Raw genomic sequence first — 24050 nt, forward strand, 5'->3', positions numbered from 1 at the left:
AATCCCAAAACTTGTATCTCCTATGTATTGTCTAACACCCCAATTTATGTTCTATACTGCAATGTACAATAATAAACACAAAATAAAATAAATAGAAAAAAAGAAAACCACAATGATTAATCTCCTCATTTTCTGCCTGGGCAGATTATAATTTTAGGGGCCCACATACGTTCCTCACCAGTAGAGATTCAGAATCTAAATTTTTTAGTCATCACTGTTTCTTCATATGTATGATCAAACATACTTTACCTATCATTCCCATACACCTACTAAATTAGACCTTCCTCACCTACAAGAATTCATCCTTCTGGAATAAGAAATCAGAATGGAAAAGGCAGAGTGGCCAGTTATTCATTATTTTTTTTCATCTTCTACGAAGTAAAAATCCAATATCATAAGCCTGAAAGGCACAGCAAAAGATATTTTTATATTAGTGTATTATTGACTTTCTTTTATCATGGTTGCTTTATCTAGTTTCATATATTTTAACTATTTGTTGGTGAAATTAACATCTGAGGTAACTTTATTATAACAAGTACAGGTTTAAAAGTCTAATATACAGGAGGCTGAGGGTGTTTGTATCTCTAATATGTCATGAATGGAATAAAAATAAGTAACATTGCTCCAAATTGCCTCCTGAGCTGCGTTTGGATCAGACATAGCAGGTAAAAGGGGTTATTATATTGTTGCCGTGAGGGTCTGCGAAATGAACAAAAGACACAAACACACACAAAGACAGACAAGAGTGCAGCCCCAAAGTCCTGCAGTGATTTATTTTTATAGAGAAGTTCTTCTGGCCGTGGTCCCGAATCTCTCAAGGGGCCCTATTGTCAGCATTTCCTCTCAACAATGTTTCCCAGAACTCTTACCCAATTCTTAAATGTCAGCCCATTCTCAAGAACATGCGGTCCTTTCTGTTTGCAAGCAAGGACATGGAACGAGCCTGTTTGCAGGACACATCCTTATTTATTCTTGGAACTAATAACAGTGCTGTAAGGACATCTGTTTGCAGAGTATTCTTATCTAACCTTTCAGCGAGTCCATCTGTGTGCAGAGTGAACCCATATGCCATAAACTCACATACAATCTACATTTCCCCCTTTTTTTAATTTTATTTGAGAGGTTACATGCTGCAGAGCTGACATTATTTGCTGATTGTCACTAGCTACGGCTTGTTGTCGGGACCATCGGAGGAAGACTAGAAAAGCAATAAGTAAAATAATGAGTAAAACAGTAGTATTACTTAATGTAGTGCCTACAAGGGTCTTAATCTGACCAAAAGGATTTAAATTTGCTATTCTACCAGCTAAGCTTTCTAAAATATCATCTCCTGTGAGGGATGGTAAGTTGTTGCTATAAGTATTTTCAATTTATTTTTCTAGAACTAGAATTTCATTAGTTAGTTAGCGTGACCTATCAATGTTTTCTTAATCTTGTCCCAACCCTCTAATACATTAAGGTAAATGGGTGATACAAATAAGAGAGGAGTTCTAATCACATTTTAACATAGATTTTGTGGATAGTACAAAAATCTGATCCCCCCAACCATTTGACAGTTTGTTTTAAGTTTTGAATACCCATTGCTATGTGAGAGTCCAATTCTTGTTGTTGCCACAACAGGTGAGAATCTCGGTGCCAATTCTGGACAAAGTTTGCAGTCTGAACACCTTGATGCAGAGCAACTCTAGCAATTGTAGCAGTGGCAGTCATGGCCACAAGTCCAAGAATGGCAGCAATGCTCAGTCCAATGGCTTGACACAAATGCTTCAAGATAGTGTCCACAGCATGGTAGAGAGCGGTAAGTCTAGCTGATTCACTCCAAGGTCTTGTTAGATTGACAGGTAACTACAGTTCTTTTCTAGTTTTGGTGAGCAATAGACTGTCCCATGTCCAATTAAAACTAGCCCACCATGAAAAATTAACACATTGCAAAAAATGACAATTTTGACAGTGAATTTCTCTATTATTGTTGTTTCATGTCCATTCTCCTGCAACCAAGAGATAGAGATAGGGCACATATGCTTGGCCCCAATAAGAGCCATTGGTATGTAGAGTAATGTGAAGAAGGCCAGTATTATCTGAGATATTTAGGGACATATTTCCTACCCATGTATAAATAGGCTCTCCTACAGCTAAGAGTTTCTAAATGTGGCCCTGGCTTTTAGGGTGCCCCTGGAGATGAGGCATAGGGGGAGTGAGAACACTCTCTTGCCATTTGATAGTCTCATTTCCATTCCCCATGAGAGTTTGATTAAACTTGTGATATTGCAAATTATGTTTAGAAAATGTTTTCTGACATTGCCTGTGGGGACTCCAATCGGTTATGACTATTCCCAACTTGATATCATTTAATAGGACAGAGGGATTGTGACCTCAGCAAGCAGTCCATTCTAGCCGGGGAAACCCCAGTTCCAATTGAGGCAATGGGCACAGAGGCAGATAGCTTTCTATATCGGAGGCAACACCTTGGCTGTGATTTACTTTAAATCCTTTGACTGATAGCATAACAATAGAAGAGGCAAAGGTAGAATGATTGTAACGCATGCCCCATGCTTCATGTGAAGGTTTCAAGCAAAACTTATTGTGCCCAATGCATATAGGGTATCCTTCTACTGTGATAGTAAGATTGGTAACATTAGCTGTATGCAAGATGGAAGGATCAGTAGCCTATCCCCCACAGGAAGGGAGGGGAAAGATGAAGGTGTTAGTGCAGATAGGAATTTCAGCTTCTCCCCAAGCAACTCCTAGTAATAGAGGAGGATAAGGAATATAGGCCCAATACGAGTAAGGAGTAGGTGAAGCTATACTTACCTGGCAGGTTACAACTGCCATCATGGCCAGCAAAAGATTAGCTGAATTTAGTGGCTGGTTCAGACGGCAAAGTGCATTTTCTGCTTCTTGGGTCAATTTCTTCAATTGACCCCAGGTAGGGGGATGGGCTTGTTGAGTGCCAAAAGTGAAGGTGCGGGATGTACTCATCTGGGAGAAGGCGCGGAACAGCATGTCATCCACAGGTGAAATGTTGCTCATCGTCTCCACTTCAGCCAGCAGGTGGGTAACCACTCACATGCTTTTCCTGTGGAAACATAAGCAAATCCTCTCCCCAAATGCAGCAGTTGTCCTTCTTTCCAATCTTCCTCTAGAGTCTTATTCCAGATAGGGCGAGCCAAGCCTTTATCTGTGAGCATTGTTGGTTCCTCTGCAAAATGTTTTTCTGCCACAGTCATGCCTATTTGATCCCAATAATTTAAAAAAATTGAGAGTATATAATACTTTATAGAGAATATCTTTAGGTCTCATACCTCGTATTCCCCCCTTTTTGTTTTTGTAAATAATATTTTAGAGCGATTTGCACATTTGATGATGGCTTGTCTTTGACTATTAAAAGGAATACCTGTACTATGTGAAATTTTGTATTGGTTTAAAAAGTCAGCACATTTTTTAGAACAATAAGCTGGGCCATTATCTGTTTTGATGTGCTTTGATTTCCCCATGATTGTGAAGCAGATTAATAAATAAGAAATAACAGAGTCAGTTTTTTCATTAGACATAGCAGACACCCAATGGAAATGTGAGTAAGTGTCAATGGTATGATGGATGTATTTTAATTTCCCAAAGGGTGTATATTGGACAACGTCCATTTGCCAAATTTGATTAACGTCTCGACCCTGAAGATTCACTCCGGGGGTAGAGCACATAAATTGTGAGGAGCACAAATCCTTCACAGTTGCAAAGGATTTGTTTTGCTTGTTTATAGGTTAAATTATATCTTTTTCTGTGCCCTGGGGCATTGGTGTGATGCAAAGCGTGCTCTTCAATGGCCTGGTGAACAGAACCGATAAGTAACTTATCAATATGTTGATTTCCCTGGCTTAGGGGACCTGGCAAGTCTGAATGAGATCAGATATGAGTAATAAATATCGGCATCTGTCTTTGGGTAATACATTGGAACAATATAAAAAATAACTTTTCTAAGGAGGAAGAGGGCACCAAAGGAAGAGACACTTGTGAAATTAATTGCACGGTCATTACTGCATACTAAGAGTCAGAAACAATATTAACAGGTATCTGGGCATAGTCTTCTAAAACCAAACAAATAGCCCATAATTCTGACTCTGGCACTGAATCCCACAGCAATTTTTGAACATTTGTTTGATTCTTAGTCCAATAGCCAGCATAGCCTTTGCTGGTGGCATCTGTAAAAATTGTAGGCCCTTCTACAGGAATATCAGAAATCGGATTGCAGGGTAAAATGGCATGTTCCTTAAGAAAACTAAATAGCTTCATGGACTGGATAATGATTGTCAAATTGACCCAGATATCCCGCTAGGGCTAATTGCCTGTTTTCATTGTTTTCTATTGCTCTTTGAATCTGTTTGTGTTGGAGGTGCGTGATTACAGAATTTGGCTCCAACCCAGCCAGATGACATAAATGCCTTCAGCCTTTGTAGATAAGATAAGCAATTTTGTCTAGGTAGGTAGTTAATTTTTTATTGAATTTGTTAGGTAAAAATAACCACTCTAAAATTTTGACATCTTGCCCTAAGCAAGCGGTGGGAGAATGAGATATGAAAGATATAAATGTACACTGGCTTAGTAGAGTCATAAAAGTCTAACTGTGCTTCAGAAATTCTTTGTTCTATAAACTCTAGCTCTTGGAGAGCTTTTGGAGTCAAAATTTGTGGACTGTCAAGGGCAGCATCTCCTTCTAATGTCGCAAAGAGATTTTGCAAAGCACTAGTAAGAATTCCTAAAGCAGGCCTCAGCCAGTTAATGTCTCCTAGTAATTTTTGAAAACCATTTAAAGTAGTTAATTGATCTGTTCTGATAGTGATCTTTTGTGGTTTTATCTGTTGCTCCCCGAGAGTATAACCCAAATAATTAAAAGGAGGTTATGCATAAGTTAAACTGTTGTAATTTTTCTTTAAGTTCCTCATAGTACAAATTTCTTTCAACCAAAGAAGGTACTGCTAGCAAGATATCATCCATGTAATGATACAGAATAAGTTGGGGATATTTTTCTCGCAGGGGCTGTAAAGCTCTGTCCATGAATTCTTGACATAAAGTGGGACTGTTAATCATTCCTTGGGGCAAAACCCTCCATTGATAACGATCAGTAGGTCTGCCATTATTATATTCAGGAATGGTAAAGGCAAACTTAGCTTTGTCTAGCTCTTGAAAATAAATCATATAAAAACAATCTTTCAAATCAATGACTAAAATTTTATAGGACTCAGGAATCATGAATGGTAATGGAAGACCAGGCTGAAGAGGCCCCATAGGTTCTATACATTTATTAACTTCTCTTAAATATTTTAAGAATCTCCATTTGCCACTCTTTTTCTTAATAACAAAAACAGGAGAGTTCCATGGGGATGTAGTAGGCTCTATATGTTTATCCTCTAGTTGCTGTTTGACTAACAGTTTCAAAGCCTTGAACTTCTCCTTTGTCAAAGGCCACTGCTCCACCCATTTAGGTTCTTCTGTTAACCATTTAAGAGGTAGAGCTTGAGGTTGTGAAACAGTAGCTATTAGTTTTCCAAAGGCATAGGATTAAAATTCATATTAAGCATCATGATTTTTACTGATTGAGGCAAATGTGGTATCTGTAAAAATGCCCTAAATTGTTGTAGTAAGTGTGTCTCAGCCACAGATGTTTATAGGGACGTCTACAATGTAAAATTGAACCTGAGCAGTTTGTCCATCAGGGCCATAACACAATAATTTATATGTACTTTGAAATACCTGATTAGTGGATCCTAGCCCAGACAAGGTAACAGAAACTGTTTGATAAGGCCATGCGGGTGGCCAGAACTTGAGAGCAATAATAGAAATATCAACACCTGTGTCCACGAGGCCCCCAAATACACTGTCCTGAATAGTTAGCTTTAGAGATGTGTGAGAGTCACTGATTAATGTTTCCCAAAAAAACTTGTTTACCTGTACTCCCAAAACCACCTTGTTGGTTCATATTTTGAACTTTAAAGAATGATAAGGTAAAAGAAGCAGCTGAGTGATGTGTTCTCCCATGGCTAAGTTCAGGGTTTGTGAAACCTGAGTCATAATTTTTTTCTCCCCTTTGTAATCTGAGTCAATAACTCCTGGATGGACCTGGAGGCCTCAGAGTGTGGAACTACTTCTTCCTAATAGTAAACCAAATGTGCCGGTGGGAAGAGGTCCAAAAACCCCAGTAGACAATTTATAAACTCCACCAGACGGGGAGGGAATATAAGTTTGGCTTATGGGTAAGTCAGCCGCAGCACTGCCTTTTGTGGCTGCTCTCAAATCCTTGACCTGAATACATACATGCTCTGATGTTGAAGGCCATTGCTGACAGGGAACTGCTGAAACCCTGTATTCAGCTGGAGGCCCCAGGGTTGTGGGCCCCTCTGTGCATTCCCCGACTGTGGGGTATTTTTGGGAGCAGCAGGGCTGATCCAATTCCCATCTTTATCCTTTTTAGAGAAACATTCATTGGCCCAATGACGGCCCTTCTTAAAATTAGGACAGAGGCCCAGAGGTTCTTTCCTAATACCTTTCACCCCCGCCTTTTTTTCTTTTTTGCAATCCTTTCTAAAATGTCCAGGTTTCCCACAGTTGTAACATGTTCCCTTTTTATTAAGGGCCGAAGCTAAAGTAGTAGCAAAAACATTGGTATGATGCTCTGGGCTGCCTACCCCTGCACAGGCCCATATGTAATCACCTAAGGAGGCACCTTGCCCCTTTAAGGGACTTATTATCTGCCTACATTCTGAATTTGCATTCTCAAAAGCAAGAGACTGCAAAACTATTTGAACAGCTTCTCCTTGAGCGATTCCTCTCATTACAGCATTTTTTAACTGCGACAAAAAGTCAGTGTATGGTTCTGTGGGACCCTGCATAGTTCTTACAAAGGAGGTAGCAGTTTGACCAGTAGATTCAATTTTTTGCCACGCCTTTATAAATAAATTTTTGACTTGTATTAATGAGGCATCATTAAGGCCTGCTTGTTGCGCAATAGAAAAATAAGCTCCCTGTCCAGTTAATTCATCATAAGTTGGTCCGGGGGGATTGAGACTTTCATTTAGCCGTGCCTGAATGTGTGCTTCCTCTAACTACCAACTTCTCAACTGCAACCATTGAGAGCCTTCTAACACAGTCTTTCCAATGTCTCCCAATATACAGGTATGAGAAGAGTCCCTGAAGCATAAGAGTCCAAAAATCCAGCCACAAAGGGTGACTGGGGTCCATATTGGGAAACAGCAGATTTTAGCTCTTTTAACATTTTATACTGCAACATGCTGTATTGAACATTGACACCACCTTGAGGAAATTGAGTGTTTGGCATAATCCTCTGTCTCTGAATGGGAAACACTATGGGCAGAACTTCCTCATGCCATCCCGGGGGTATTGGTAAATCATCCGGGGGGCCAGAAAATTAAAAAAAAAACAAAATTTTGGGAGTCCTATCCCAGAGCCTGTTGCTGCTCCCAGTAAGGGAGGAGGAGGTGGAGGAGGAATTAAAGCAGCAGGATATGCTGCCAAAGGTGGAGCCAAGGATTGCAAAGATGGGAATATGTTTTCTTGACCTTTTAGCAATTTTTTCAGAAGGTGAATCAACTCTTCTGTCTTACTTCATACTCCCCTTCTCATTCTGAGGAGCTTTCAGAGCTGCTCTCCTCTATGGGATCGGGGTCGGAGGAGGAGGCAGGAATTTTCTCATAAACTCTTTCCCCTTCTGGAGATGGAACAGAACCTTTCTCACTAGAGGACTCCAGTAATTGAAACACCTGAGTAATAGCACTACAATGGGTCTATAACTTTAAATCCATAGTCTGTCCTTGTTGATGACACTTTCACAAAGTTTGCACTACCTGCTTCCATTCTTTCAAATTAAGTTGTACTTTATGCTGGCTAGCAAACCAGTAACATTTTTTATTTATATGCTCAAACAATTTCTTAAAGCGTTTGTCAGTTGCTTCTACCCCAGTGGAGTGTAACAAACCCTTGAAGAGCTTTAAATACTTCTGTTCCATGGACAGAGAATTCCCCATTTTTATCCCAAAAGCTCCCCTGTTTTAAATTTCATTCCGGGGTACTTACCCTTTCGGTTTCACTGTCCTTTCTTTTAACCGCTGGGGATTTTCCCTCAGGTCCCTGTTCGGGTGCCACTTATTGCCGTGAGGGTCTGCGAAATGAACAAAAGACACAAACACACACAAAGACAGACAAGACTGCAGCCCCAAAGTCCTGCAGTGATTTATTTTTATAGAGAAGTTCTTCTGGCCGTGGTCCCGAATCTCTCAAGGGGCCCTATTGTCAGCATTTCCTCTCAACAATGTTTCCCAGAACTCTTACCAATTCTTAAATGTCAGCGCGTTCTCAAGAACATGCGGTCCTTCATGTTTGCAAGCAAGGACACGGAACGAGCCTGTTTGCAGGACACATCCTTATTTATTCTTGGAACTAATAACAGTGCTGTAAGGACATCTGTTTGCAGAATATCCTTATCTAACCTTTCAGCGAGTCCATCTGTGTGCAGAGTGAACCCATATGCCATAAACTCACATACAATCTACATTATACAAAGCTTCTTTATTAGGGATTTCCATGTAGTATCTAGACTTTATTTTTATAATATTGTGATTCAGTTAGAGTTTACTTTTGTTCTAAGTATTTAAATATCAAAGCCAGAATAAATCAATAGTTATCTCTTATGTGCAAGAAGCAGAATCATTATTTTGGGTATCTTTATCCTGTTGGAATAGAGGCTGGTAGGAGAAGTTTCAGGTTACCAATACTGGAATTCATACAACCCCTAAAAATCTATGATACTCCCCAAATTTTCAGAGTACCCTTTAAGGTTTTCACATGAATTGCAGAACCATGGCTTTAGCTTGAATCTAAAGTAATGATTCCGTATTATTCAAGTTAACAATCTAGAATCAACTTCAATTATTCAAAGTGTTGTTATTTAAAGGGTTGTTATATCTGCATGTGTATTTGAGAGCACATCTCCATCCAAACTAAAAATATTTCTTCCCCCTAAAGAACTGAAATTAAGATGGTTTGTGCTAGAACAGCTTTGCTTTGAGACTTTGCTCTCACAATCAGGGGTAAAATTGCTACACTACAGATCGTGTTTTGATTTTTAATTTCCTCACATTTTATTTCCTTTCCTTAAGTCAATCAAATATGTTTTAAACACATACTTCACACACAACATGAACAGAAGGAAACAGAAAGAAAAATAGCTCTCTGGAAACTTTGATCAATTTTCACGAGGAAAACACAATATAAAAGGTGAAACTACTTGGGAAGCCACTTCTCCACTCTACTCAAAAAAGCCCTACATAGTCTTCAATGATCACTTCAAGATTGTCTTATCAGTTTTGTCTGAAGTCTGGCTCAGTTTTATTGTTCATCCTATACTATGCACACATCATGTTGCATTTCCTCCATTTGTTGTGTAATTATATAATGGAGAATAAAGAAAATTACATTTTAAAAGCTAATCAGATGATTTCTTAGAAAAGCACTGCTTTCATTTGGAAAAATAACTTCATGGTTATTTAATATGTGAAAGATAAAGACCTCTCTGGCCAGTAGGATCAGTTTAGTCTTGAACCATCCACAAATCATCAAACAACAGGTGCTGGTGAGGGTGTGGAGAAAAGGGGACTCTAGTACACTGCTGGTGGGGATGCAGACTGGTGCAGCCACTATGGAAAACAATATGGCGTTTCTTTAAAATGTTAAAAATGGAACTACCATTTGACCCAGTGATTCTACTTCTAGGAATATCCCCTAAGAATCATGAAACATTAACCAGAAAGAATATATGTACCCCAATGTTCATAGCAGCACTAATTACAATTGCTAAGATCTGGAAACAGCCCAAGTGTCCATCAATAGATGAGTGGATAAAAAAGCTGTGGTACATATACACAATAGATATGAACTTTTATACCAGTTCTTTAGTAGTCTATGTTTTTGACTGAACAGATCAAAATTACATTTTACATATTCAATTGAAAAACAGGAGTGAAAGTGGGCAAAGTGGGCAGGGCAGGTATGGGGACATCTGTAATAGTGTAAAAATTAAAAAAATAAAATTACAAAAAAAGAAATAATAAAAGGACAAAGTATGGAAATAAAACAACAACATCTACTTTGATTCTACAATGAGAAGGACTCCTTCCCATCACATGCAATTATATTTGCTATGAGAAAACTGGAACACTGAAAGAATAAGTAGCATACCAGATTTGCACAGCTAGTGTATGGCAGAGCAGGGAATAAAACCAAAGCAGTTTACAGAATCCACATTCTTAACTGCTATGTAATACTGCTACACTTAACTATGTGTTGAATAATTTATTCTAAAATCTTGCCACAGATTTCACTCATATTTATTAATCTGTATTTTCCAGACCCCATCATATTTTTTACTTCTTAATAAAGGGTGCAGTACTCATTCACCCACAGGATCCTGGATATTCTCTAATTTTCCATTGCTTCTCAAAGGTAAATATGTTTTCTTTTTCCTTATGAACACAATTCCTTAACACAGTTTATTTATTTTATTCTTTTAAAAGTTATTTATTTACTTTTGTTACAGATGTTTCTCCTTCCCCCCCCACTGATTCCCCCTCCCCGTCCCTCCCTGCCCTGTCCCCAGCTTTGTTGTCCATATCCATTGTTCATGCATACATGCATATAAGTTCTGTGGTTTATCTCTCCCCAACCACCCACGCCTCTGTACTCCTCTTCCACACCTCTGGGACAACCCATTCCTCAGACTGTTAAGTTCAATATATACCACAAATAAGTGAGATAATATGATACTTGTCTTTCTCTATTTGGCTTGTTTCACTTAGAACAATACTTTCCAGGTCCCTCCATGTCATCTCAAATGATAAGATATCTTTCTTTCTTACAGCTCCATAGTATTCCGTTGTGTATATGTACCACTGATTTTTTCTTCCATTCATCAGCTGATGGGCATTTTGGCTGTATCAAGATCTTAGCTATTGTAAATAGTGCTGCTACAAAGATAGTGGTACACATATTTTTCTGATTGGTGTTTCAGGTTTCTTAGGGTATATTCCTAGAAATGGGATCACTGGGTCAAATGGCAGTTCACTTTTAAATTTTTGGAAGTAACACCATAGTGTTTTTCATAGTAGCTGCACCAGTCTGCATTCTCACAAGCAGTGTACTAGAATCCCCTTTTCTCCACACCCTTGCCAACACTTGTTTGATGATTTGTTGATGGCGGCCATTCTGACAGGTGTGAGGTGATACCTCATTGTTGTTTTAATTGGCATCTCTCTGATGATTAGTGATGTTGATCAATTCTTCATATGTCTCTTAGCCATTTGTATGTCCTGTTTGGAGAAGTGTCTATTCAGTTCCTCTGCCCATTCTTAATTGGGTTCTTTGTCTTCCTTTTGGTGAGTTGTATGAGCACTTTATATATATTGGAAATTAACCCCTTATCTGATATATCATTGGCAACTATGTTTTCCCATACAGTAGGTTGTCTTTCCATTTTGATGATTGTATCCTTCGCTGTGCACAAGCTTTTGAGTTTGATGTAGTCCCATGTGTTCATTTTCTTCTTTTTTTCTGTTGCCTTAGGTGATGTATCAGTGAAAATTCTGCTGCACATGATGTCTGAAATATTATTGCTTACATTTTCTTCTAGGATTTTGATAAATTCATGAGTCACATTTAAGTCTTTCATCCATTTTGAGTTTATTCTTGTGTATGGTGTAAGTTGATGGTCTAGTTTTATTTTTTTGCATGTAGCTGTCTAATTTTCCCAACACCATTTATTAGAATGGCTGCCTTTACTTCACTTTATGCTTTTGCCACCTTTGTCAAATATTAATTGAACGTATTGCCTTGGGTCCATTTCTGGGATCTTTGTTCTGTTCCACTGGTCTATATGCCAGTTCTTGTGCCAGTACCAGGCTGTTTTGATTACAGTGTCTTTGTAGTATAACCTGAAATTTGGTAATGTGATCCCTTCAACTTTGTTCTTGTGTTTCAAGATTGCTGTGGCTATTCAAGGCCTTTTTGGTTCCATACAAACTCTTGAAATATTTGTTCTAATTCTGTGAAGAATGTTGTTGGTATTTTGATGGGGATTGCATTGAATCTATAGATTGCTTTGGGTAATATGGACATTTCAATGATTTTAATTCTTCCAATCCATGAACAAAGTATGTGCTTCCACTTTTTTATATCTTCCTCTATTTCTTTTTTCAATGACCTGTAGTTTTCTATGAATAGGTCCTTTAATTTTTTGGTTAAGTTTATTCCTAGGTAACTTAATTTTTTTTGCCATGATAGTAAATGGGATTTTTTTAGTTTCTCTTTCTGTGAGTTCATCATTGGTGTATAAAAATGCCATCAATATCTTGATATTAATTTAGTATCCGGCTACTCTGCCAAATTCATGTATTAATTGTAGTAAATTTTTGATGGAGTCTTTGAGGTTTTCTGCATATAGTATTGTGTCATCTGCGAATAATAGCAGTTTCATTTCTTCCTTTCCATTTTGGATCCCTTTATTTTTCTTCCTATCTGATTGCTGTGGCTAAGACTTCCAGTACTATGTTAAATAAGAGTTGTGAAAGTGAGCATCCTTGTCTTGTTCCTGTTCTTAAAGAAAATGCTTTTAATTTTTGCCCATTGAGTATGATGTTGGTTACAGGTCTTTCCTATATGGCCTTTATTATGTCTGGATATGATCCCTCTATTCCAAGATTGCTGAGGTTTTTTTCAGAAATTGGTGCTGGATTTTGTTGAATGCTTTTCAGCATCTATTGATATGATCATATGATTTTTATCGTTCTTTTTGGTTATGTAGTGTATCACATTTATTGATTGTTGAATATTGTACCAGCCTTGCATCCCTGGGATGAATACCAGTTGATCATGGTGAATAATTTTTTGATGTATTGCTAGATTCGATTTGCTAGTGTTTTGTTCAGGATTTTGGCATCTATTTTCATCAGGGATATTGGTCTGTTGTTTTCCTTGTTGTATTGTCATTTTTTGGTTTTGGAATTAGAATTGTGCTAGCTTCATAAAGCGATTTTGGAAGTCTTCCTTCTTCTTGAGTTTTTTGAAATAGTTTGTGGAGAATGGGTATTAGTTCATCTTTGAATATTCGGTAAAATTCCCTAGGAAGCAGTCTGGGCCTGGGCTTTTGTTTGCTGGGAGAGTCATGATTATATCTTCAATTTCTTTGGTTGTTATTGGTTTGTTCAAGTTGTCTAAGTCTTTCTGGTCCAGTTTTAGGGGACTATGTGTTTCTAGAAATTTGTTCATTTTGCTTACATTGCCGAATTTGTTGACACATTACTGTTCATAATATTTGTTCTCATGCTTACCTCCATTGCACCAAATAATATCTCCATATTACTATTTGTTGATTTGTCAACAGGAGAAATTAAGGACTTTTTTCATTTATGCCACCTGTACTTTTTTTTATTCCATCCTCTTTCAAATTGTGGGTTTTTTAACTGTACTGATGAACTTGCTAAACTTACATTGTATGGATGAGCCTCTATTTCTTGTTTCATCACCTTTAATAGTAGCTCTTGATTCCCCATTATGTAAAACTTCACCTTTTCTCCTCTTCTCTTGGCCTCATTTCTGTCAGCTCACATACCTGCTGCTGCAGAATCAACACTCAGTCTCTCTATAAAATAATATTCTTTTAATTTGTTTAAAAGTGCATTCCAGATTTCCTGTTATTTTGTCACTCATCACTCTGCATGGGTAAGGGAGCTGACACTAAAGTAAATTCTCAGTGTTATTCTGTAAACAACTTCAAATAATCCCCTTGCATTCAGCACCACTAATAAACCCTACTACCTGTACCTGCCAGCTCCAAGACCAGGCCTAGAAAATCAATTTGTAGTCACCATAGTCCTCCCCTGGGCTGTTTCTTCTTTCATTCAACTTAATTTATCAATATGTTTCTATTTTCGGTCTTCTAGAAAGTTGTTGAAATACCTTAATCATTAGAGGTCTCCTTAATATTCTCTTCCCTCTTGTGAAATTATATCTGTTTCAGTTATCTAACAACTCAATAACATTGCATAACAACAAAACACAAAACCTCAGTGGCATACAACAATACATATTTATTTTGCTTATTTTTATCTCGTGTTTAGCTGATCTAAACTTTGTTCAATTAAATTTGGCTGGGCTCTCTCATGCATCTTCAGTCAGTCTCAGGTACACTAGGTGAAAAGCTTGGATAGGCTCCCTCACATGTCTAGTAGTAGACTGCTTGTCAGTTGGGGAGGTTCTACTTTGCTTTAATTTCTCTCTCACTTCTTCAGCATGTCAGCTCTGACACATTCTCATGCAAAAGTAAAAACACAAGAACAAGCAAATTCAAATTTGCAAGCACTTTTTATGACTCTTTTGTGTCACATTTGCTAACATCCCATTTGTCAAAACAAATCACACTTTGGCTAATCCCAGAAACTGAGCAAGAGGGCACTATTAATGAATTTACTATATAAGAATATCATTTTAAATTACAGTTGACCCTTGAAAAACATGGAATTTAACTATCCTTCCACTTATACATGGAATATTTTTAATAAATATATAGTCATTGCTCCTACATTTGTTTCCCATCTGCAGATTCAACCAACCATAGATCAAAAACAGTATTATCCATCTGCGACTGAGAACCCACAGGTGTAGAAGAATGGCTGTATATACATTCTAAGTAATTTTATTCAAGATACTGGAGAATTTGTGGATTTTGGTATCTGTGTGGGGGGCAGTCTTGGAACAAAGAATACCAAGGAATGACTGTAATTAAGTTTTTGAAGAGTCAATAATTATATGTGAATTCTCAACTCTGAGGGGTTAGTGCCCTAGCCCCTGCATTGTTAAAGGGTCAACTATAATTACATTGCCATACAACTAAGAAAAGAAAAAAGTTATGCATTTACCTCACACTATTCACATGAAAATTTTATACAGATTAAAATATATCTAAGAAACTATAAATGTAATAGAAGAATATATAGGTCTATTTTAATTATACTTTTGGAAAGGATTTCCAAACAAGACATGATTAACTCAGAAATAATAAAGAAACAGATCTGATGACAGATTACAAATCTTGGTTTGAAAAAAATCTGTAAACTATAATAAAAAACAACAAATTAAAATAATGTATTTAAAAGAATTATAAAAATCACCTATAAAACAATAAAGAAACAATTCACAAAATATGAACAAAAATTGGAAGAAAAATATAAAAATGCATAGTAATCATTGGAGGTTAGCTAAATATAGTTAAGATAGCTCTAGATATATGTTATTAACATTCATATTTACCAAAAAATTAAAGATTTATAATTTACATCAGATGGTAAGAGTATAGGGAAAATGAACACCCAGACATACTTTAGATACGAATGTAAATTTATATAGCTTTTAGAGGAAAATAGTTGTCAGTATTCATAAACATTTTTACTGTGTATAGTAATTTTACCCTTAACTATATATTTTAAATACTCAGAAAAGTTTGCAAGATTATACTTGAAAGGATCCTTGATTTTAAAAATAAAAACTAGAAATATATTTTTTTCAACCAGAAGGGAAATGAGTAAAATATTAATACACATAATAAAAAATATGAGCCCTGGCCGGTTTGGCGTCGGCCTGCGGTCCAGAGAGACCCGGGTTCGGTTCCCGCTAAGGACATGTACCTCGGTTGCAGTTTGTCCCCGTCCCTGATTGGTCGTGCGGGTGGCAGCCACTCGATGTGTTCCTTTCACGTCGATGTTTCTCTCTCTGTCTGTTCCTCTCTCTCCCTTCCACTCTACCTGAACAAAAAATGGAAAAATGTCCTCGGGTGAGGATAAAAAATAAATAAAAAAATATTAATAAGAAGTTGGTAATTCTATGTGTACTAATGCAGAAATGTGTCCATAAAGTATTAAGATTTTAAAAAGCAAATTGCAAAAAAAAAAATAATACATATACTCTATAAATCTAATTAAAAAAAAAAAAAAAGAAAAGGAATAAAGTATAGAAAATCTTGTAGGAAGATAATTATACCTTACTGTTAACAATAGTAACTTCCAATTATGAAATTTCACTAGGAATGAAATGAGATGAAAGAGGTTCTTATTTTACATGATATGTTTTTGGATTTTCTTACTATTATTTATATCATTTTAGTAATTTGCAAAAACCATAAATATAAAAGAGTAAAGCGTAACTAGTAAAGTTGTTTGTAAATTTGTCACATGCTTTTAGTGTCTAGATCCTTATGTATTCCAAAAATTTTTCCAAGTGATTTGACCTCATATACTAAAAATGAATTCAGAATAAAAATTTGTAGTTTGAAAGTTTTGGGCACACACATATAAAAATATGAGCCCTTTATTAATGTAAGCATTCTTTACAACCTTGTTGGTTCTATTATGTAGCGGCTAGACTGTGAGTTGTTGAATTTATGGTACAATGGCTAATAAATAAAGTCAAATAATATGTTAAATTGTTGAATTCTACCACACAAGTTTACAGGTTGAGAGATAGAAATGAAATTAGCCAAAATTCTCATACAGTCTCTAAAATTCTCTAAGTAACTTGTATTAAGGCAAGGTATTTTTATTTAACTTGCTAAGTAATTTCAACTCTGATGACTAAGCTCAAAGAATCTACTATACATTATTATCATGAACTGGTCTCTTAATAATGCTTTGGTGTGGAAGAAGTTATGTAACTTAATAGACTAAACATTTAACAGCTGAAAAAATTTCAAATACGAATATTCTACCTCTTCTGAATAGGTTAAATTTAACCTATTACAGTAAAAGTTAACCACTATCTTAGCACAGTTGATTAAAATTTATTCTTAGCATGTAAAATGCAGAGCTTTGGGGAGATTTTTTTTTTTTTGCAAATTTCCTGTATATTTTTGCTGCATTTGCTCAGAAGCCAAATACACATCAACAAAAATGTTATTTCTATAGTTCCTAAGCATAAATTACAACTTCAATTTGATTAAAGCAGGAGTGTGTTCAGTATTAAATGCTTCTTTTCCCCATGACATCTAGTGTCAATTTCTTTTTATCCATAAAGATCACCTGATTTATTGTGGCATATATTAAATATTCAGTTTTCCTGATTTATCCTATGTTGTATCTTCTGAGCGACAATTAAAAATAGAAATAGGGTAGAGATGCATACCTCTTGCTGTGCTCCAAGTATAGCTACTGGGTAAAGGGTGAAGGTCCAGCACTATTCATGCAGAGATGACAATTTCTTCTTGCACTCATCTTCAGCAGATGGTGGGCCAAAAGAAGGTTAATGTTCTCAAACAGATTATGTTGACTGACACCAAGGTCCATTAGAGCCATATTCTCAAAAGTTCGGTATATAAAAGGCAATGCACTCAATGTTGGGCTACCTAAGAGAACTGAATTCTGGGAATCTTCCCTTACAACAGGCATGAAAGAAGCAATTGAACTGTCTTAGAATTTTCAAAGCCTCCATAGAGAAATAAGTCCAGACCTGCTGCTGTTAGGTTCAACTGGGTTTCAAGTTAATTCAGTACTATTATTTTCTGTTATACCTTTTTAGTGATTGGTACCAGCATTAGTGGCTGATTACACGTCATGTCAGAGTAGATGTCCTATTTCCTTTGTGGAAGTACTCTAACATTTCATAAAAGTTAATGAATTTTCAGTAAAGTAGGATCAGAGAAATCCTGTTGGTTCTTAGTATTAACCTTAGTCTTAGCTCTCACTCCTTCTCTATACAAAATAATCAAAATTTTCCCTAAATATGCACCCATGACATCCTAAAATCACACCTTTGCCTGTGATAAATCTACCTAGAATTCATTGTCATTCTCTGTTTTTTTTCAATTTTTATTATTTTTGTTACAAATGTTTCTTCTTTCCCCCCTAGACACCCTCCTCCCCATTCTGCCCCCCAACGCCCTAGCATTGTTGTCTATGTTCATTGGTTATGCATACATGCTTATAAGTTCTTTGATTCATTTCATCCATTGCCCCCACCCCCATACTCTGAGGTTTGTTAGTATGAACAATACTCCTTTCTATGACTCTGGGTCTATTTTGTTCATCAGCCCACCTTGTTCATGTTATATGCCACAAATAAGTGAGATCATGAGGTCTTATTTGTCTTTCTCAGATTGGCTTATTTCACTTAACAAGGTAGTCTCAAGGTCCCTCCATGTCGTCTCAAAGAATAAAATAACTTTTTTTATTTAGAGCTGCATAATGATTCATCGTATATATGTACCACAGCCTTTTAATCCTCTCGTCTATTAATGAACACTTGGGCTGTTTCCAGATCTTAGCTATGTAAATAGGGCTCTTAAGAACATTGGGAGTACATATATTCTTTCTGATTGGTGTTTCAAGCTTCTTAGGGTATATTCCTAGAAGTAAGATCACTGGGTCAAATGGCAGTTCAATTTTAAATTTTTCAGGTAACACCATAGTGTTTTCCATAGTGGCTGCACCAGTCTGCATTCCCACCAGCAGTGTACTAGAGTCCCCATTTTTCCACACCCTTGTCAACACTTCTTGTTTGATGATTTGTTGATGTCGGCCATTCTGACAGGTGTGAGGTAATACCTCACAGTTGTTTTAATTTGCATCTCTATGATAATTAATGACATTGAGAATTTCTTCATATGTCTCCTTTCCATTTGTATGTCCTTTTTGGAGAGGTGTCTATTCAGCTCCTCTGCCCATATCTTAATTGGGTTCTTTGTCTTCCTTTTGGTGAGTTGTGTGAGCACTCTATATATATTGGAAATTAACCCCTTATCTGATGTCTCATTGGCAATTATGCTCTCCCATACAGTGGATTCCCTTTCCATTTTGATACTTGTTTGTTTTGCTGTGCAGAAGCTTTTTAGTTTGATGTAGTCCCGTGTGTTCATTTTTTCTTTTTTTCTGTTGCCTTAGGTGTTGTATCGGTGAAAATTCTCCTGCATATGATGTCTGAAATTCTGTTGCCTACATTTAATTCCAGGATTTTTGTGACTTCATGAGTCACATTTAAATCTTTTATCCATTTTAAGTTTATTCTTGTGTCTGGTGTAAGTTGATGGTCTAGTTTCATTTTTTTTTTTTTTTTGCATATAGATATCCACATTTTTAAACACCATTTATAAAGAGACTGTCGTTACTCCATTGTATGCTCTTGCCACCTTTGTCAAATATCATTTGAGCATAATGTTTTGGGTCAATTTTGGGGTTCTCTGTTCTGTTCCATAGATCTATATGCCTGTTCTGATGCCAGTACCAGGCTGTTTTGATTACAGTAGCTTTGTAGTGTAACCTGACACCTGGTATTGTGATTTCGCCTACTTTGTCTTTCTTTTCAAGATTGCTGTGGCTATTTTTTTTGTTGTTGTTGTTCCATATGAACTTCTGGAGTATTTGTTCTAGTGCTGTGACATATGCCATTCGTGTTTTACTGGGGATTGCATTGAACCTATAGATCGCTTTGGGTAGTGTCTACATTTTAATGATGTTAATTCTTTCAATCCATAAACAAGGTGTGTGTTTCCACTTTTTTTATGTCTTCTATTTTTTCAATGTCCTGTTGTTTTATGCAAATAGGTTCTTTACTTCTTTGATTAAGTTTATTCCTAGGTATCTTAATTTTTTTGCCACAATGGCAAATGAAATATTTTTTAGGTTCTCTTTCTGTGAGTTCATCATTGGTGTATAAAAATGCTATAAATTTTTTATGTTATATTTGTATTCTGCTTTGTTGCAAAACTTATTAAATCTAGTAGATTTTTGATGAACTCTTTAGGGTTTTCTGGTACAATATTATGTCATCTGCAAATAATGACAGTTTCACTTTCTTTTTTCCTAATTGGATCCCTTTAATTTTTTTTCATGTCTGATTGCTGTGGCTAAGATTTCTAGTACTATGTTAAATAAAAGTGGCAAAAGTGGGCATCCCTGTATTGTTCCTGTTCTTAAGGGAAATGCTTTTAATTTTTGCCTATTGAGTATAATGTTGGCTGTAGGTTTTTCTTATATAGCCTTTATTTTGTTGAGATATGATCCCTTTATTCCCACATTACAGAGCGTTTTTATCAGAAATGAGTGCTGAATTTTGTTAAATGCTTTTTAAGCATCTATTGATATGATCATATGGTTTTTATCTTTCATTTTGTTTATATCACATTTATTGATTTTTGAATATTATACCATCTTTGCCTTCCTGGGATGAATCCCACTTGGTGATGGTGAATAATTTTTTTGATGTATTGCTGGATCTAATTTGCTAGTATTTGGTTCAGGATTTTGGCATTTATGTTCATCAGAAATATTGGCCTGTAGTTTTCTTTCTTTGTAATGTCATTATCTGGTTTTGTAATTAGAATTATGCTGTCCTCATTAAACGATTTTGAAAGTCTTCCTTTTTATTGAATTTTTTGGACTAGTTGAAGGAGAGTGCGTGTTAGTTCTTTGCATGTTCGGTAAAACTCCTGTGTGAAGACATCCAGCCCTGGGCTTTTGTTTTCTGGGAGAGTCTTGATCACATCTTCAATTTTCTTTGTTGTTATTGGTGTGTTCAAGTTCTCTATGTCTTCCTGGTTAAGTTTTGGGAGACTGTGTGTTTCTAGAAATGTGTACATTTTACTTAGATTGTCCAATTTGTGGCCATATAATTGTTCAAAGTATTTCTTAATGATCCATTGTATTTCTGTTGTATCAGTTGTTACTTCTCCTCCTTCATTTCTGATTATGTGTATTTGAGCTCTTTCTCTTTGTTTTATAGTGAGTCTAATTAACAGTCCATCAATCTTGTTTATCTTTTTGAAGAACATGCTCTTTGTTTCATTGATCTTTTGAACTGGTTTTTTGGTCTCCATGTCATTTATTTCTGCTCTGATCTTTATTATTTTAATCTTTCAACTTGCTCTGGCTTTTCTTTTCTTTCTTTTTTTCTTTTTTTTGGCTTGTTCTTTAAGCTGTGAGATTATATATCTATTAGAAATTTTTCTTGTTTCTTGAGTTAGGCCTGTAGTGCTATAAACTTCCCTCTCAGAACTGCTTTAGCTGCAGCCCTTAGATTTTGTGTTGTGTGTTCATTTTTATCCTTTCCCAGGAATTTTTTAAATTTCTTCTTCTATCTTCTTGGTAACCTATTCATTGTTTAATAACATGCTTTAAAGCCTTACTGTGTTCAAATATCTTTGCATGTTCTTGTTACAATTAATTTCTATTTTCATGCCATTGCGATCTGAGTAGATGATTGATAAGATTTCAATCTTTTTGAACTTGTAGAGACTTAGTTTGTGTCTTAACTTGTGGTCTATCTTTGAAAATGTCCCTTGTACACTTGAGAAGAATGTGAATTCTGTAGTTTTAGGGTGTAATTTTCTGTAGATATCTATTAAATCCATTTGATCTAGTGCATCATTTAATGTCTATGTTTCCTTGTTAATTTTTTCTTTACAGAATCTATCCAGTGATGTTAGCAGGGTGTCAAGTTCTCCTGCTATGATTGCATTGCTGTAGATTTCTTATTTGAAGTCCTCCAGAAGATTTTTAATATATTTTATTGCTCCTATATTGGGTGCACATATGTTTTCCAAGGTTATATCATCCTATTTAATAGATCTTTTTCATATTATCGGTTGGCCTTCTTTTTTTTCTAGTTATGGCCTTCATTTTGAAATCTACTATATCAGATTTGAGTTTTGCTATCCCATTTTTTTTGTTTGTTTGTTTGTTTTTCCTTTTCCTTTGCTTGGAAGATTTTTTTTTTTCATCACTTTACTTTCAATCTGTGTGAGTCTTTTGTTGTGAGGTGGGTCTCTTGTAAACAACATATAGATGAGTCATGCTTTCTCATCCAATCAGCTACTCTGTCTTTTCATCAGAACTTTCAATTCATTTACATTTAATGTGATTATTAATATGTTCTAATTTTCCCTATTTTGTTTTATTGTGGTTATATTTCACTTTCTATTTCTTGTATTAGTTATAGCACTCTTTTAAATATTTCTTGCAGTGCTGGTTTGGTGCTATTATATTCCCTTAGCCTTTTTTATTTTTTATTTTTTGGTCTGGGAAACTTTTTATTTCACCTTCTATTTTGAATGATAGCCTTGCTGGATAAAGTCATCTTGGATTCAGATCTTTTTTTTTTTTTTTTTTTTTTATGATTTTGATTACTTTATGCCATTTCCTTCTGGCTTGTAGCATTTCTGTTGAGAAGTCAGTTTATAGCCTTATTGGAGTTTCTTCGTAGGTAATCTGTTGCTTATCTTTTTCTGCCTTTAAAATTTTCAGTCTTTAATTTTTGACATTTTAATTATTATGTGTATTGGTGTAGGCTAGTTTGGGTTCTTCTTTCTTGGGGCTCTCTGTGCTTCTTGAGCTTGAATATCTTCTTCCTTCACCAAGTTAGAAAAGTTTTCTGTCACTATTTCATCAAATATATTCTCTAACCCTTGCCCATTTTCTTCTTTCTCTGGAACTCCTATGATTCAAATGTTGTTATGTTTCCTGTTGTTCCACAGTTCTCTTAAGCTGTCTTCCTGTTTTTTTTTAATTTTTTTTTCCTTTTGGTTTTCTGATTGGTTGATTTTTTTCTACCCTGTGTTCTAATTCACTGATCCTGTGCTCAGCTTCCTCTACTCTGCTGGTTAGTACTTCCAAGGTGTTCTTTATTTTTTCTATGCCATTCTTCATTTCTTCTTGATGGTTTTTCATTTCCAGTTGGTTGATTTTCAATGTTTCTATATCTTTACTCATGGTGTTAATGTCCTTACTCATGCTGTTGAGCTTTCTCAACATCATGGCTCTGAACTCTAATCTGATAACTTACCTAACTGCATTTCATTTATCTCATCATTGGTAGAGTTCTCTTGTTCTTTCATTTGGGATTTGTTTCTTTGTTTTACCATTTTGGCTATCTCAGTAGGTTTTCGAGCCTGCCACATTTTCCCTCTGTGTGTTGGTGTTCTGCTGTTTGTGTCTCCCTCTACTTGGTTTTGATGAGCATGGAAGGACATATGTTGAACACCACTGTAAATTCTTACTTTTTTGGTACATTTTCAAGCCCAGAAAAGGTTCAGTGATCCTCTAGCTTTTTCTGGAGGCTATTGGTCTCAGTTACTTGATGAGCCTTGGGATGTAGCCCTCAGCTGAATAAAAAATCCCTCTAGTGTTCAGTGTAAGAGGATTTCTAGAGGGTGGGGCAGATGCTGGTTGTTAATAAGCCACAATTTTCACTTCGCTGGTCAAGTTGGGGGGTTAAATTCCTGCAGGAGGTGCTGTTGCTTCTCCCTGGGGCTTTGGGAAGGGGCAAGATGGCCACTATCCTATGAGAGAATGATTCAGCACAAAAATCCCTGAGTCCTTCCAGCTCTCCAAGCTCCCGAATGTGCACACAGTTTCAGTCCCGTACTCCCTTTCTCGGTTGCAGTCCAAGGTGAGTGGCTGTAGATAATTTGGTGCTCTGTCCTGGCCCTTTATATTGTGAAGCTGGCTTGGGATTTTAACCCTGAGGGAGCTGCTCACAGCTAAAACAGCTGTTCTTCATGGGTTCTCTGCACTCTTGAACCTCTGCAGACCTACCAGGCTTGAGTCAGTGTCTTTTTCCCTGTTCGTATTTACATGGGTTCTCTCCAGCTGCTTTTCTGTTGCTTTATCCCTAACAATTTATCTTTATTTTAGTTGTAATTCCAGTTTGGTCCTGGGAGATAATCTGTACAGCTTCCATTCACTCTGCTGCCATTATGGAATTCTAGTCATTCTCTATTTTCATCTATAATTGTATCTTGTATCAAATATAATTCTATCTGTGGTTTATATTTATTTCAAAAATTTTAATAGTTACCAGATGCCTTGTGTGTAAGGAAGATCCTCTTTCCTTTTCATATACATATGAATCATGACTTTCCTCACATACAATTTCTGTATAAAATTAAGCAGAATTATCTGTCCCTTATTTAACAATATTTAACAACACGGACAAACTCATCAGTCTAATCTGTCAGA

General features: G+C 36.2%; 1 protein-coding gene across 1 annotated transcript; it reads right to left on the reverse strand.

Moving 5' to 3' along the window:
• Window positions 1–1071: 1071 nt before the first annotated feature.
• LOC118636356 (periphilin-1-like) lies at window positions 1072–8201 on the reverse strand. The gene is made up of 3 exons (XM_036271456.1): window positions 8083–8201; window positions 2812–3076; window positions 1072–1198 (listed from the first exon to the last, which is right to left on the reverse strand). The coding sequence occupies exons 2-3, from the start codon at window positions 3028–3030 to the stop codon at window positions 1166–1168; spliced, it is 252 nt and encodes an 83-aa protein (XP_036127349.1). The 5' UTR covers window positions 3031–3076; window positions 8083–8201; the 3' UTR covers window positions 1072–1165.
• Between the last annotated feature and the right edge of the window lie 15849 nt (window positions 8202–24050).

Source organism: Molossus molossus, unplaced genomic scaffold (assembly GCF_014108415.1).
Source record: "Molossus molossus isolate mMolMol1 unplaced genomic scaffold, mMolMol1.p scaffold_m16_p_2, whole genome shotgun sequence".
Taxonomy (NCBI): Eukaryota; Metazoa; Chordata; class Mammalia; order Chiroptera; family Molossidae; genus Molossus; species Molossus molossus.